We start from the raw sequence: 14,633 nt of genomic DNA, 5'->3' as shown, positions 1-14,633 counted from the left end.
CTGTGACTTGAAGAACTTATCTCCTACACGTATGGGGGAGGCCAAGCCCACTGCTCAACCACAGTTGAACAAACACAGATTTAGTGAATGAAGGAGACACTGTGAGTGATCCCATGTTGTTTTCCTTTGGAACAAAATCCAATTATCCGTAGACTCACACATAAAAAGAAAGCAACAGATATACACACACCTCATACTCTCAGCCCCCAGCCCAGATGTTGATCTCCACAGCTGTCTTCCTGTGTGTCTCAACATCTTTCAGGATGACTTTACAACATGCAAACCAGAGACCAGCTACAATGTGTTAGCCAGGGGCCATGGAGGGCACACACACACACACACACACACACACACACACACACACACACACACACACACACACACACACACACACACACACACACACACACACCTACAGATGTTCCTCCACCTATATTAATCTCATGTGAATGCATGTGTGTGTCCCCCACCTTGTTTACATCAACATCTTTAAATGCTCTTGCTGTTTGTGGGCGGGAGGGATTTCGGAGCCTCTGGGCTCTGCGCAGTTAGTGAGGAGGGGGGCTTGTGTTTTCAGGGAAGGAGGAGAAGACGCTGGAGCAACATGACGTGATGTGTACCTTTTTTTGGGGGGGAAGGGGGGGGGGGGGATTCTGATACTCCAACTAGATGTCTCTCCTGTTTTTGTTGCTGCTTTCTTGGGAGCAGGAGGAGGAGAAATGAAGGACACAGCGAGAAGCAAAAGGAGCACTAAAATTGTAAGGATGATCTGATATCCTCGTGTTGGTGTTGTTCCCAGACCATCATGAAAATGTTGTTCCAGGTTCAACATTGCAAGTGACCAATCGCATTGTTGTGACGTTATTCTTTTGCGCGCCAAGCCATTCGTGCATTTATGAAATTCCAATGTTGCAAGGACAATATCAATTCTGCTTACCGTTTATTAAAGGGTTACGGTTAGGGTCAGGGTCCGTTGATCGGCGGACAGAGGCGGTTTCACGCAGCTTTAGTACAGTTTTTTGTTTTACGCCGGTTTTTCCCGAAGTTGCAAAAGTATGACGTCACAACATTCTGATTGGTCACTTGCAATGTTGATCCTGGAACAACATTTAGTATGATGATCTGGGAACAACACCAACACGAGGATATCAGATCAACCAAAATGTAAGGTTAAGTTGAGAAAAGCAAAAGGAAGTTTGTTTGTTTTTTCTCTGTCTACATGTAACATACACCAATCAGCCACAACATTAAAAACAGTGACAGGTAAGGTGAATAACGCTGATCATGTCTTTACGATAAGGTGAGTGCTAGGAAAGCTTGGGCCTGACATCCATGTGGATGTTACTTTGATAGGTACTATCCACTGCAATATTGTTGTAAACTACAACCGTATGAAACCTAATAACCCCTCAAGTCGATGTGATTTACTCCTGAACTATAAGTGTTGCTAAAAACACAGATAAAAGAAGTTAAAACACGACTTTGGGGAGCAACTGAAAGTAGCTGAGAATATTTAATCTTTCCCAAGTGTTCGAGCAAACACCAGCCTGTTCCAGCCTGTAGAGATAGAGTGTGGTGATGGACATGGGGGGGGGGGTATAGATGATGATCTCATTTTCACAACAAATAAATCCATTCATAAAATGCTGAACTAATGCGTTTTCGTTTGAAAACGCATCGTTTTCTCCCAGTTTTGGCCTCCCGTCCACACTGAGACGGAGGAAAACACAGCGTTTTGAAAACGCTCTCGAAAACGCATACATTTGAAGACGGTGCTTCAAATGCAGTGTGGACAGCGAAAACGGAGACTTTAGAAAACGATGATGCATATTAGTCATATGATGCAGTCATGTGACCAATTAAACTAAGATAGCGGAGGGCATTGTACAGCAGTTGTTTTGTTTACTCTCAATTTTGACAGCGATATTAAAGATTAATATCAGTTTGTACATGCTTCAGATAGCTTTTCTTCAAATTCTTTAACTCTCACTCGCTTTTGCAACTTTGTACTTTTGTGTTACTCACAGCAGCAACTCCACGTCATTGTTAGTCCATTTAAAAAACTTTTCCTCAACATTTTGCCGCGATGTTTCAAAGAACCGGAAAGTAAATAAACGGCAGACAGAAATGAGGCAGGTTGAATCTCCTTGCGTTTCACGCATGCGCAGTACTGGAATGTAAGCGTTTTCGGGCGTTTCAATGTGGATGCACAACTCTGTGAAAACACCGTTTTCAAATCTATCCAGGCTAGTGTGGACGTAGCCTCAGTCCTGTAAGGTCCTCTGTGCTGGTCCCCATCCCGTCTCTGTCTTTGTACTCATGTGTTTGTCTGTCTCCCCAAGTGTGTAAAGAAGTCTCACAGCTGGAGAACAACAAATTGCAGCCAACACACATCAAAGACGTTTAGACTCTGTAGCTCAGTATGCATGTGAGAGGTCCCCCGCTCCCACACACACACACACACACACACACACACACACACACACACACACACACACACACACATATACAACACTCAGACTCCCTACAGGCGTTGTGTCACACCTTTTTAAAGCGTTTCCTCACACTCTTTGCTGCAAGCAGACGCAGGCACAGACGTTTAATTGTCTCTGGGACCAACAAATGTTTCTTTTGGGGGCCATGCTGACTGTTTTAAGGTTTAGGTGGTAACATCATCCATCTGCTAGGCCTGTCTGCTTCACAGCAGGGGGTGAGAGAGTCTGAAAACACCTCTAAAGAAAAATACCGGAAGTTTATTTAGAAAGGTGATAAGCACTTACATGAACTTGCCTTTTAGACCTGTGTATAAATCACATTAAAGTCAATTATGTTTTATTATCATGGGACCAGTTTTCTACAACCGCTGTCACAAAGTGATTTTTACTGCACTGTAAGGAAACAAGCCTACAATATTCAAGAGATACGCCCAACATATCAGGTGATCACGATGGTGGGAAGGAAGAACTCCCCTTTAACATTAAGCAACCACCTGCAGAACCAGGCTCAGAGAGAGGCGGCTGTTCGCTATGACAAATCGGGACTGAGGAGACAGAGAAGGTAAAAAGAAGAGGGAATGAGACCAGGTACAACAAACAGGACAAAACAGAAGAGAAAGAAGACTGAAACCTGTGTCAAGTTTTGTTTTCTTCATCATTTTTGTCTCTCAATGGCAGCCTATGAAGTGTCATTTGTTGCATTTTGAGTGGCCCAATGATTTATGTGATTGCATATGATGATGATTCATAACAATCTCCCTTCTTTTGGTGTTTTACTTTTAAAGGAATAGAATTAAAATTAAAATATTGATATCACTTTTAAGTTTGCACTCTAAATATGAAGCTAGAACTAGCTTAGATAGTTAGCTATGATTAGCTTTGCTTAGCATACAGACTTGATACTATAATACTATTTAATAAGCTTTATTCTGTATACACAGATCATGTAAGCAAGAAATATTCCTCATCAGCCCTAATCTAAACAACATTTTACATATACTGCAATATAGATCCAATTATTTACAGCCAAGAAGTTATTTTTGCAAAAGTTTGCTTAGCTGATGCCAAGTAGCAATGAAAAAGAAGCTAAAAGGAGTCAATCCAAACGCCTAACTTATTTTCTTACAGCCTGGTACAAAAACTGTTTCCCTATTTCTAAAAACTATCTGATATGATAATATTCATATCACTCACCCTATCAAAATCTATTCATGTTTAATGTTGTTAAACGGCCACTTTAAAATGTCATCGCTTTCAGCATTCAGTTGTACTAAAAATCACTTTAGTGAGTTGCTTCCTCAGTTTTTCCACTAAGTTAACTTTGCTTTCTAGGATATTTCTTGCCAAAATTAGCATGCCATACAACATTACACTAAACTACGTGTATGACAACATCTCATACAAATATGGTCATGCATGGTCAAGACTGATTACCAAACTACAAACTTAGAATTCATGAATCCACAGGGCTGTGTAAACACACTGGCTGTATCCATCTTTTATATACACTCTTTTCTTGACACTACGTTAACAAGGCTTTGAATAAACGACAGCAGCCGCAAACATATATCAAACTGTTGTGTAGAATTAATTTTAGGACTCTCTCAGTTTACTCAACATAGTTTATCTTACTTTGGGATTGTTTACTATTTACTTATTTATTAGTAGTGTGGTTTACTGCCTTGAGATAGTTGAGTCTACTTTACCTCACATAAATTAAACTGAAGACAGTTTCGTTGATTTTCCGTCTCATCTGGCTTTTAAATAAATGACTCAACACACTGTAGCGGATGTTCTGAATCATGTCACAGATATTTAAAGCTGGAACCCAGTCTGCTTTGCCTGGAACATCCCAGGGAAACGAGTTCGGGATAAATGGACTTCACTTGTTTGTTAGTTGCTGGTGTTTTATCTCGTCGGCCGCACAGCTCCAAGCAGGCAAAGTGAGGCAGACAGCAGCTGCAGCCCAGTTGCCAGCCTCACCAGAGTGCTACAAACGGAACTGCCTGCAGCGTGGGAACTGGCACACACACATACACACATACTGACTACAGCCCAACACTCCTGTCAGTATCTTACTGTTGTCATATGAAAATCTCTACACTAATTTTATTTTTTTGTGACTTTTTTTTTTTTTTTTACCTTCAGCTGTTTATAGCTGAAAAAAATCTGTCCAGCTTTGGGGCTTTTGAAAGCTTTTCAAAAGCTTTTTTTAAAATCAAGAGCAAATGGTGGTTAACCATAGCTGCTTTTCTTAGATCCTCAAAGGTTTGCGAACATGAATCTATTACGTAACTACAAACCAGACAGCTATGAATGTGTACTTATAATTACTAAAGCGATGTCCCAAGTCATCATGAGTCATTTTTTGGACATCACAGAGCAGTACACTAAGGCAAACTCATTTTTCCCCTTACTTTTTGTCCACTAATAAGCAGAATCTTTCTCAGGGCGTAAAAGCAGAGTAACATCTTCTAAAACTTGAAGTTCAGTCAGTCTGCTTTGGACCGGGATGAACATATTTCAGGGGGATGCCTCCTGTGTCACTGCAAGGAGCCACCAGAAATAACAAATAACACCGATGGCAACAGCACCTCCTATTGTGGTACAGTAACAAGACAGTTCAGCTGGCAATACCTTTCTTTTTCCACATATAGCAAATGCAGAGGACAGATTTATAAAACCAGAAAACATGCAAAGATATATTCTAAGATCAAATCTTCTTCATGTTTCCTCTTAAAAGGCCAGGACGATTGCTAAGAAATGACTGTGTTGTCACTTTGAAAGACAGTCATGTTACATATGGCATCACGCACTATCTGAGTTGATCTACATAATGCTTGTGAACTACATCTTGAACTGAAGCTGAGTAAAACCATATATAACTATACAAAATGATGGATGGCACTTATTGGTTTGTAAGTCCAGCTGTTGAGCATTATTGCCATCCTCCGTATGGGTGAGAGACGGATCTAGCTTAGAAACAGAGGGACACTGGACAATCACATCATCATAAATTCATCAGGTAATGAGATAATAGGTCAGGGGAGCCGAGAATCATTTTGCTACTGACTTCTATTATACACCTAGATTTTGTTTTTATGACCAAATGATTCCCCTCATGCCAATCATTAGCAAGAGCACAGGTTTAAGGCACTCCAAAACCTGTGAAAAACAGAATCAATTTTTTAATATTTTGCAATATATTAAGTACTGTAATAATATATAAATTAAGATTTATCACCTTTTGTTAACCATAAATTATGTCTTCAAAGTTAAACTTTGTCAGTATCTATCTTATATAACAAGATAAAGTTACCTCACTTATTTTTTGCTGCAAATTCAGATTGACAAGCATACCAACGCTGTCAATAAACTTGGCCAAATGTTGCCATAGGATGGAGTCAGTCTGCAGACAGTCTGCAATTAAATGGGGTCAGGTTCTCAATTATGTGCAATCTGTTTCTGATAATCCAGCAATTAACAGGGATAAATCATTGAAAATGACATATCTGTAGCTGTTTACGTAGACAGAAATTCACATTTAACTATTACATTTTCTGTCAGCAAACCACCTGTTCTGTAGGAATATGAAAATGAGATCATCATCTACAGGGAGTGCAGAATTATTGGGCAAATGAGTATTTTGTCCACATCATCCTCTTCATGCATGTTGTCTTACTCCAAGCTGTATAGGCTCGAAAGCCTACTACCAATTAAGCATATTAGGGGATGTGCATCGCTGTAATGAGAAGGGGTGTGGTCTAATGACATCAACACCCTATATCAGGTGTGCATAATTATTAGGCAACTTCCTTTCCTTTGGCAAAATGGGTCAAAAGAAGGACTTGACAGGCTCAGAAAAGTCAAAAATAATGAGATATCTTGCAGAGGGATGCAGCAGTCTCAAAATTGCAAAGCTTCTGAAGCGTGATCATTGAACAATCAAGCGTTTTATTCAAAATAGTCAACAGGGTCGCAAGAAGCGTGTGGAAAAACCAAGGTGCAAAATAACTGCCCATGAACTGAGAAAAGTCAAGCGTGCAGCTGCCAAGATGCCACTTGCCACCAGTTTGGCCATATTTCAGAGCTGCAACATCACTGGAGTGCCCAAAAGCACAAGGTGTGCAATACTCAGAGACATGGCCAAGGTAAGAAAGGCTGAAAGACGACCACCACTGAACAAGACACACAAGCTGAAACGTCAAGACTGGGCCAAGAAATATCTCAAGACTGGTTTTTCTAAGGTTTTATGGACTGATGAAATGAGAGTGAGTCTTGATGGGCCAGATGGATGGGCCCGTGGCTGGATTGGTAAAGGGCAGAGAGCTCCAGTCCAACTCAGACGCCGAGCAAAGTGGAGGTGGAGTACTGGTTTGGGCTGGTATCATCAAAGATGAGCTTGTGGGACCTTTTCGGGTTGAGGATGGAGTCAAGCTCAACTCCCAGTCCTACTGCCAGTTTCTGGAAGACACCTTCTTCAAGCAGTGGTACAGGAAGAAGTCTGCATCCTTCAAGAAAAACATGATTTTCATGCAGGACAATGCTCCATCACACGCGTCCAAGTACTCCACAGCGTGGCTGGCAAGAAAGGGTATAAAAGAAGAAGAACTAATGACATGGCCACCTTGTTCACCTGATCTGAACCCCATTGAGAACCTGTGGTCCATCATCAAATGTGAGATTTACAAGGAGGGAAAACAGTACACCTCTCTGAACAGTGTCTGGGAGGCTGTGGTTGCTGCTGCACGCAATGTTAATGGTGAACAGATCAAAACACTGACAGAATCCATGGATGGCAGGCTTTTGAGTGTCCTTGCAAAGAAAGGTGGCTATATTGGTCGCTGATTTGTTTTTGTTTTGTTTTTGAATGTCAGAAATGTATATTTGTGTATGTGGAGATGTTATATTGGTTTCACTGGTAAAAATAAATAATTGAAATGGGTATATATTTGTTTTTTGTTAAGTTGCCTAATAATTATGCACAGTAATAGTCACCTGCACACACAGATATCACCCTAAAATAGCTAAAACTAAAAACAAACTAAAAACTACTTCCAAAAACATTCAGCTTTGATATTAATGAGTTTTTTGGGTTCATTGAGAACATGGTTGTTGTTCAACCATGTTCCCCCCCCCCCCCCCCCCCCATGTCCATCACCACAATCGACTTGAGTCGAGTGACAAAGACCTAAGCGTGATGACAACATGTTGGTAATCTGTCTGCATTTATACATTAAGCAGGAACTCCAGCAACACTTGAGGGAAGATGAACAACTTTAATAATTGACCAACGCCTTTCAGCTTGTGGCCTTCATCAGGGTCATAGTAAAACATTGTAAAAAATTGCTTAAATACAAGACAGGAAACAGAAAAAAAGTAAATACCGGACTAGATCATTACTGATGAGGAGGAGGGGGGGGTGACATAACCCCCATATGTCTGAAAATAACACATGCATGAAATGCAAAAGGTGGATGCTATATACACACAGGTTTAAAAAAAAAAATGTCTCTAAAATGTAAAATCTCTAAAATTTAGACTTAAATTGTAGACTTAAGATGAGATGTCTAAAACGTTACTTCTTCTTTGGCTAAAATAATAAGATTAATTGAATAAACATTACTCATGTGAGAGTAATTTAACTGATAAAAAAAAGGAGGTGTAGTTCATAAAAACTCATTGATCCTCTCCATGCACCTTGGAAGCAGGTGAAGTTGTGCCAGAAAATTTTTGCTGCATTTATACATTAGACAGAAGTTATGTGCAAAACTTTGACTCTCTCTGAGAGTAATTGCAGTCTGTCCAAAGACTGTTGTCCTATTTTCAATCGCATGACCGGGCACTTAGCTTGCTCTGAATTAGAGTGTGTCCAGTGTCGAATGTTTGTTGTTGTTTTTTTGTTTTTTTTTTAATATAGATGATTTAATGTAAGTTTGCTTGGCTAACGTTATCTCAGGATGGTGGTGCATGAGATGAGCCACTTTGCTTGTAGTATTCCCAGAGTTTTTTAAATGTATTTGATAAAATATTGATATTTGGTGTTCCTATATTGATATAATACCCCCAAGCAAAGTACTGCAATACTATACGGTATTACAACATTTTCCCCACCCCTACAATATATTAATATTAAATATAAATACAGACATCTGACAGATGAACTGATAAACCTGCGGTTTGCCTCCACTTATCACCTCAGAGAGAATGCTCACTTCAAGGGACACACAGGCGTTTCTGATTGTTTGCCTTTATGCTATGAAACATGCCAGTAGGACACAAGGAACTGAAGTTATCAAGTTTTGCTTTGATGAACAAGCAAGTTATAACATGCAATTAGTTAGCTTGTGAATCTGTAGCTGTTGTAACTTGCAGAGCCTGGCTAGCTGTTTACCTTTCATCTGGCCTCTGCGTTAAGCTAAGATAGTCATCTTTTTTATCTAATTCGTGACAAGACAGTGAGTATGTGTGAAATGTCAACCTGCTCTTTTAACATCAAGATAACTCTAGTGCTTCTTTGGATGAGATATTTTTCCAACTTCGGGCTGCTTAGTGTTACTGATAATCGCTCAAAGTAAAGTCAACACTTCTTAAAAGATCTAAACACTGAAAGCAGTCTTTAGCGAAATGACTGCGGTAATTAGCTAACAGAGCACCCTGCTAGTTGATGTATGGGTGTGTATTTTAAGTCAAGCAATTTCTGTCCAATTTTGATAATAGCATCTCTAAGGCTAATTTCATCGAAAACACAGCTCAGCTTATTAGAAGTGTGAGCCTTCACTCTTTCGCTTTAATTCTCTGTCTTCTGTTTTCCTGTTATTTCATCTCCAGACGCCACACATTCTGCCCCCTCCCCCTGAAACAGCATCCCAACACCCCCCAGTACCCACCCCAACAATCACACACTTCAGGTCACACACAAACCAATCTGCCCTCAACACACACCACCCAGCTCCTCTGGCTAATCACTTCAAAGGAAGATGCTATCAGTCTAAAGAGAGACCCACTCAAGCAACTAAGAGAGCGCTCCAATCTGATGAGCAGCACGGAGCGCTTAAATAGCAAAACACGTCACTTCTTGTACTTTAGGAGGTACGCTCCATCCTCTAATTAGCATGTTGTCAAGAACTGAGCTAAGACAAAATTCCAATTTTGGGGCTCGGAGAAAAAGCCCTTGTTCACTTGGGGGCTTGTAAATCCCGATCAGTTCCAGAGAAAGCAGTTAAGAGGGTTAATGTTGCAGTAGCCATTAGACTACTCTATGATAATTTTTTAAACATTCAAGGAGGAAGAAACAAGCCTAAAAGAAAGCAGACCGTGAGAGCAACAAAAAGAACAAACAGAGACGAGGAGGGCTGACAGAAAGAAAGATCCCCTGGTGTTTTTCCTTAAACCTACCACTCCCTTTATTCCTCTTCACCCCAAATTCTGCACACCAAGAACATCAAGGAGCTGTTTGTTTGATCAATAGTAGGTCTGGCTTTACTTGGAGTCTCTCCCAAAGTTGGACTGTAACAAAGCAACCAATGCTTCTCCTGTTAACTCTTCTTAATACAGCTCTTTAAGTTCTGAATCATTTGCTTGGACAAGATTTTAGAAAGTATTAATATTGACATTAATATGAAAGAAAACCGATACAAATGTCTGACGGATACACCATAATTTAAACCCTGCTAGTGTCACTACACTTTGTTACACTTTAAAAGACATGAGCATGTAGGTGGCAGGAAAGGTCTCATGCAAGGGTCACTGCTGAGCTGCATTATGACTGCACTGCTTCTGCACCCACACGAGAGGCAGGAATTCTTAGACTCCACTGATTTGATATTGACCATTCCTGAGAATCATCATGCTTTAGTGATAGCTGTCATTACGGTCGTGGTTACACAGCAAACAGGAACTATCAGCGACCAATACTTTAAATGGCAAATACAGCATTTAAAAAATGGCACAATTATCCTAGATTACACAAAACGGAAAGACAAAAAAGGATTTAAAGAGTGAAACACGAGGAAAACCATTAGTGGCGGAGGGCAACAATGGTCAATACATGTTTGTGTCTACTGGTGTGTGAACTGGAGAGGATAAAGAGGGCGGGGGACACAAAGTTAGCAACAGCTAAGTCCATCTTGATTTCAGAACAGTGGTATGTCCATTATACCCTCCAACCCCCCAACCCAAATTCTCCCCCTACCAGGTCTACAATAGACAAAACACTGCAGAAAACCAGTTTCTGCCCACACACACACACACACACACACACACACACACACACACACACACACACACACACACACAAAAACCCAAAAAATAAATTTAGAAAAGAAAAACAAAAAAAAAACCAAAAAAAAAAAACCAACACCTCAGGACCCATACACATAACAAGCATAACCCCCAAAAAACAACAACAACCACAACTCCCCCCCCTCCCCCCGCCCCGTAACCAAACAGACAAACAAAAACAAACAAAACAAAAACAGAGAAAACAAATAACAGAGAAAGGACCAAGCAAAACAAAAGGAAAAACAAATAGATAAGGTATAAATAAGATTTTAAAAAAAAAAAAAAAAAAAAAAAAAAAAAACATTATAATGTAGCTTCGCTCAGTTCACTGCAGACTCAGGAAGTAAAATAATAGTGTCGACCAGCAAGAGAAATGATTTCCAGATTTTATTAAATTCCCTAATAGAACCTTTTAGAGAGAATCTAAGTTTTTCCAGCTTTAAGTTAAAGAGTACATCTCTCACCCAATGGTCATGAGTTGGGGGGTGGGGAAGCTTCCACTTCAACAGAATAAGCCTCCGGGCCAGTAAAGTGGTAAAGGCTAGGGCCTGTTTGAGGGGACCAGATAAGTTCAAGTCAGGAGGAATGCCAAAAATTGCAGAGAGTGGGTTAGGAAGGACAGTCTGGCCATATGCTTGGCTAAGTGTGTCGAATATATTCCTCCAAAATGCACTCAGTTTCGAACATGACCAAAACATGTGGACATGGTTGGCAGGCGATAGTCCACATCTGCTACAGGCATCACTGATGGTTGGATAGATTTTAGATAATTTTGCGTTTGTATAGTGTACTTTATAGACCACCTTACACTGAATCAAAGCATGACGAGCACAAATTGAAGACGAGTGAATCAATTTCAAAGCACGATCCCACTGCTGTTCTGGCAGGGTTGTCTGAAGCTCTTCCTCCCATCTCAGCTTAATATGAGAAATGGATTTGGGGACCAAAGCATCTAGTATTTTATACAAGGCTGATATCAGTCTGTTTTGATGAGGGTTCGTCTGCAGGATGATATCCAGATTTGTTTCTGGAGGCCGATTGGGAAAGTGAGGGAACTGCGTTTTTACAAAATTTCTAGCCTGAAGATAGCGAAAAAAGTTGGAGTTAGGCAGGTCGTATTTGGACGATAGGTCAGCAAAAGATAGAAAGGTGTCCTGACTATACAAGTCCTTAACAGTCCTAAGTCCGTTATCTTTCCAACTACTAAAGGCCGCATCAGTGTTTGAAGGTGCAAAATTAAAAATTTTTGATAAAGGTGTTAGCAAAGACGGTCCAAGTAGCCCGAAGTATTTTCTGAACTGTCGCCAAATAGTTACTGTTTCCTTAGCTATTAGATTATCCCCAACAAGGGTTGGAGAAAAAGGGAGTGGTGAGCTGAGTATTGATGATAATGAGTAACAGCTAGATGCAGTTTCCATTTGTACCCAGGCTGTTACAGGGGGGTCGTTATGAACCCATTGTAAAAGTTTTTGTATGTTAGCTGCCCAATAGTAGTGTCTAAAATTGGGCAAACCAAGACCACCATCACTTTTAGAGGACTGAAGAATAGACTTGCAAATTCTAGCTTGTTTTCCTCCCCATATGAAATGTAACAGAATCTTTTCTAACTTGTCAAAAAATGCCTTGGTAAGAAAAATCGGGACATGTTGAAAAAGATACAAGAATTTTGGGAGGACACTCATCTTTATCAGGTTAACTCTCCCTGCCACTGACAATGGTAGAGAAGTCCAACGGTCACAATCTTTCCCAACATTTTCTAGTAGGGATAGAAAATTCTCCCTCATCATTTTATGTATAGAAGAGGAAATAAAAACCCCCAAATATCTAAATCCGGTTTCTGTCCACTTAAAAGGCACTATTGAGTGGGGAAGAGCTCTGGCCAGGGAATTAAGGGGTTGCAACTCACTTTTTTGATAATTGGGCGGGGGACACTTTGATGACTCTTAAAGATGATCTTTGACCCTTTAAAAAGGTTAAGAGGCAAATTTGGGGAAGAGGGATTACAAATAATCTCCCCAACCTTAGGGTGATTACAAGTCATGCACAACAGCCAGGAATTTGGGATTAAGTGTCACACAAGAACCAAAACATACTAGTGTGGGGTATGTGGGCTGTTTACATGATGATAAAACAGAACTCCTCCATACAGGGAGGCCCTGGAGCTACTGGTGTCTCTTCCTTTAAAACATCTTACCTTGTTTGGAGGGCTAGGGGGTCGAGTTTGTTCTTCGTATGCCGGGACATTTTCCCACGTTGCCACTACAGCGTGTGTGGGTGTGAAATTTGCATCTGGGAACCCCCGGTGTACTTCCTAGGCGAGGAGATGAATGAACGAATGAGGGAGGAAGGGAAAGGACGACACATGAAATAAGGGAATGAAAGACAAACACTGAGCTGATGGATTGAGACAAACCAAATCTGTAGTTAATTAAAGTTCAACAGGTATTTTTTTCTCTAGTGTTTTATAGCATCTTATGAGTTTTCAACACTAAAACTGTAATCATTACACACCTGTGCGACTCTGTTGAGCACACTGGGTATTTCAGTCACCCTGTAGTAAATCTGTCCTCGCCCTCCGCTTGTGTCAATGTCAGCCAGGAATGGAGCCACCACAGGGAAGTCTGTGGGGAATCCGTCATCAACGTATTGCTTCTCCATTGGCAAGTCCTGGGCTGATATGATGCCATTGGTGGCCACCTAAAGGGAGGGAAAGCTTTAGTTTGGAATATTTGGAATACTATCACGAACCCAACAAACCTCCTAATGAACCCATTCGCCCTTGTAAACCACTAGAACCCCTTCATGGACTCCAGGAACCACATAATGAACCCCTATTTTCCTCAAAAACCACTGGAACAACCTCGGGGTGCCCTCCCAAATTTTTCTGATCAAGATTTAGAAAAGTTCTGACCACATGCAGCCACAGCTGTACTCAAGCAATTCAATATTTCCATTTGATGCTACTTCACAACATTTTAGAAGGAGATTTTTACAAGGCTGTAGATAGATCCCCGTGAGTCAAAAGATCAGTTTTTTCTACTCTTGGCTCTGTATGACATCAGTCAGAGGGACTATCCCTAATATGGTCATTGAGAGCCCAAACCTTTGACTGTGAGCACAGAAGCCCCACCCAGCTGTGTGTTAAAGTGATGTACACATCAAAGCATTAATATTGGTATTCCTGATTATTAAAGTGGCCATGTTGCATAATGAGCATTCTCACATGTGACAGTATTAATCAGTGCAATGTTGCTACCACTTAAACCTATCTATCTATCTATCTATCTATCTATCTATCTATCTATCTATCTATCTATCTATCCTGAAATCTTTGATTCTCCTTGGATAGCTTGCATGAGTCACAGTTCAACATAATCTCTATTTATCACATACCAGCCCATGGTGTTGTAGAAGTGCATTGCTGAGACTTAGTTCAAGTTTTAAGTGAGGATAATAACAGTTTACCACTTTCTTTGGATCTAAGAAACGTTGTTGATCTCAAACAAGAACAATACAACATCATTTATTTCTTGGTTATATTTTGAGTTATTTTCCCAGATCTGCAAGCTATCAAATAATAGTCAGTTAGAAAATAGTTAAGTAGAAGCTTTAAGTGGCTTTTTTCCTTTGAACCCATTGGTTCACTCCTACTTTGCAGCATGGCTACTTTGCAGGCTCTGACAGGAGGCACTCTGGGCAATAATTACTTTTACTTTTAAAGCATTAAGTACATTTGACTGAGCAACACTTCTACTTATACCGGATGCTCCTACAGCAGTTATGGTAAAAGAAAAAGAGTTAATTTATTTGCATCTGTTGACATCTGCTGAATATAAAAGTGAAGTTGCTGAGAGA

The 14,633-nt window shown here is 40.4% G+C and overlaps 1 protein-coding gene across 2 annotated transcripts in view; it reads right to left on the bottom strand.

Moving 5' to 3' along the window:
- The window catches only part of nid2a (nidogen 2a (osteonidogen)), a 61,966-nt gene that overhangs the window by 46,722 nt on the left and 611 nt on the right, over window positions 1-14,633 (bottom strand). Inside the window, exons 2-3 of one of the 2 annotated variants that reach the window (XM_080878713.1) lie at window positions 13,290-13,475; window positions 12,973-13,089 (exon numbers count right to left, since the gene is read on the bottom strand). In XM_080878713.1, coding sequence (XP_080734839.1) covers window positions 12,973-13,089; window positions 13,290-13,475 — 303 coding nt within the window. Of the gene's footprint in view, window positions 1-11,242; window positions 11,492-12,972; window positions 13,090-13,289; window positions 13,476-14,633 lie in introns of those variants that run through there. The other variant, XM_080878712.1, reaches the window with a different exon arrangement.

This window comes from Rhamphochromis sp. 'chilingali', assembly GCF_963969265.1.
Source record: "Rhamphochromis sp. 'chilingali' genome assembly, chromosome: 3".
Lineage (NCBI taxonomy): Eukaryota > Metazoa > Chordata > Actinopteri > Cichliformes > Cichlidae > Rhamphochromis > Rhamphochromis sp. 'chilingali'.
This window is presented reverse-complemented; position numbering and strand designations above follow the sequence as displayed.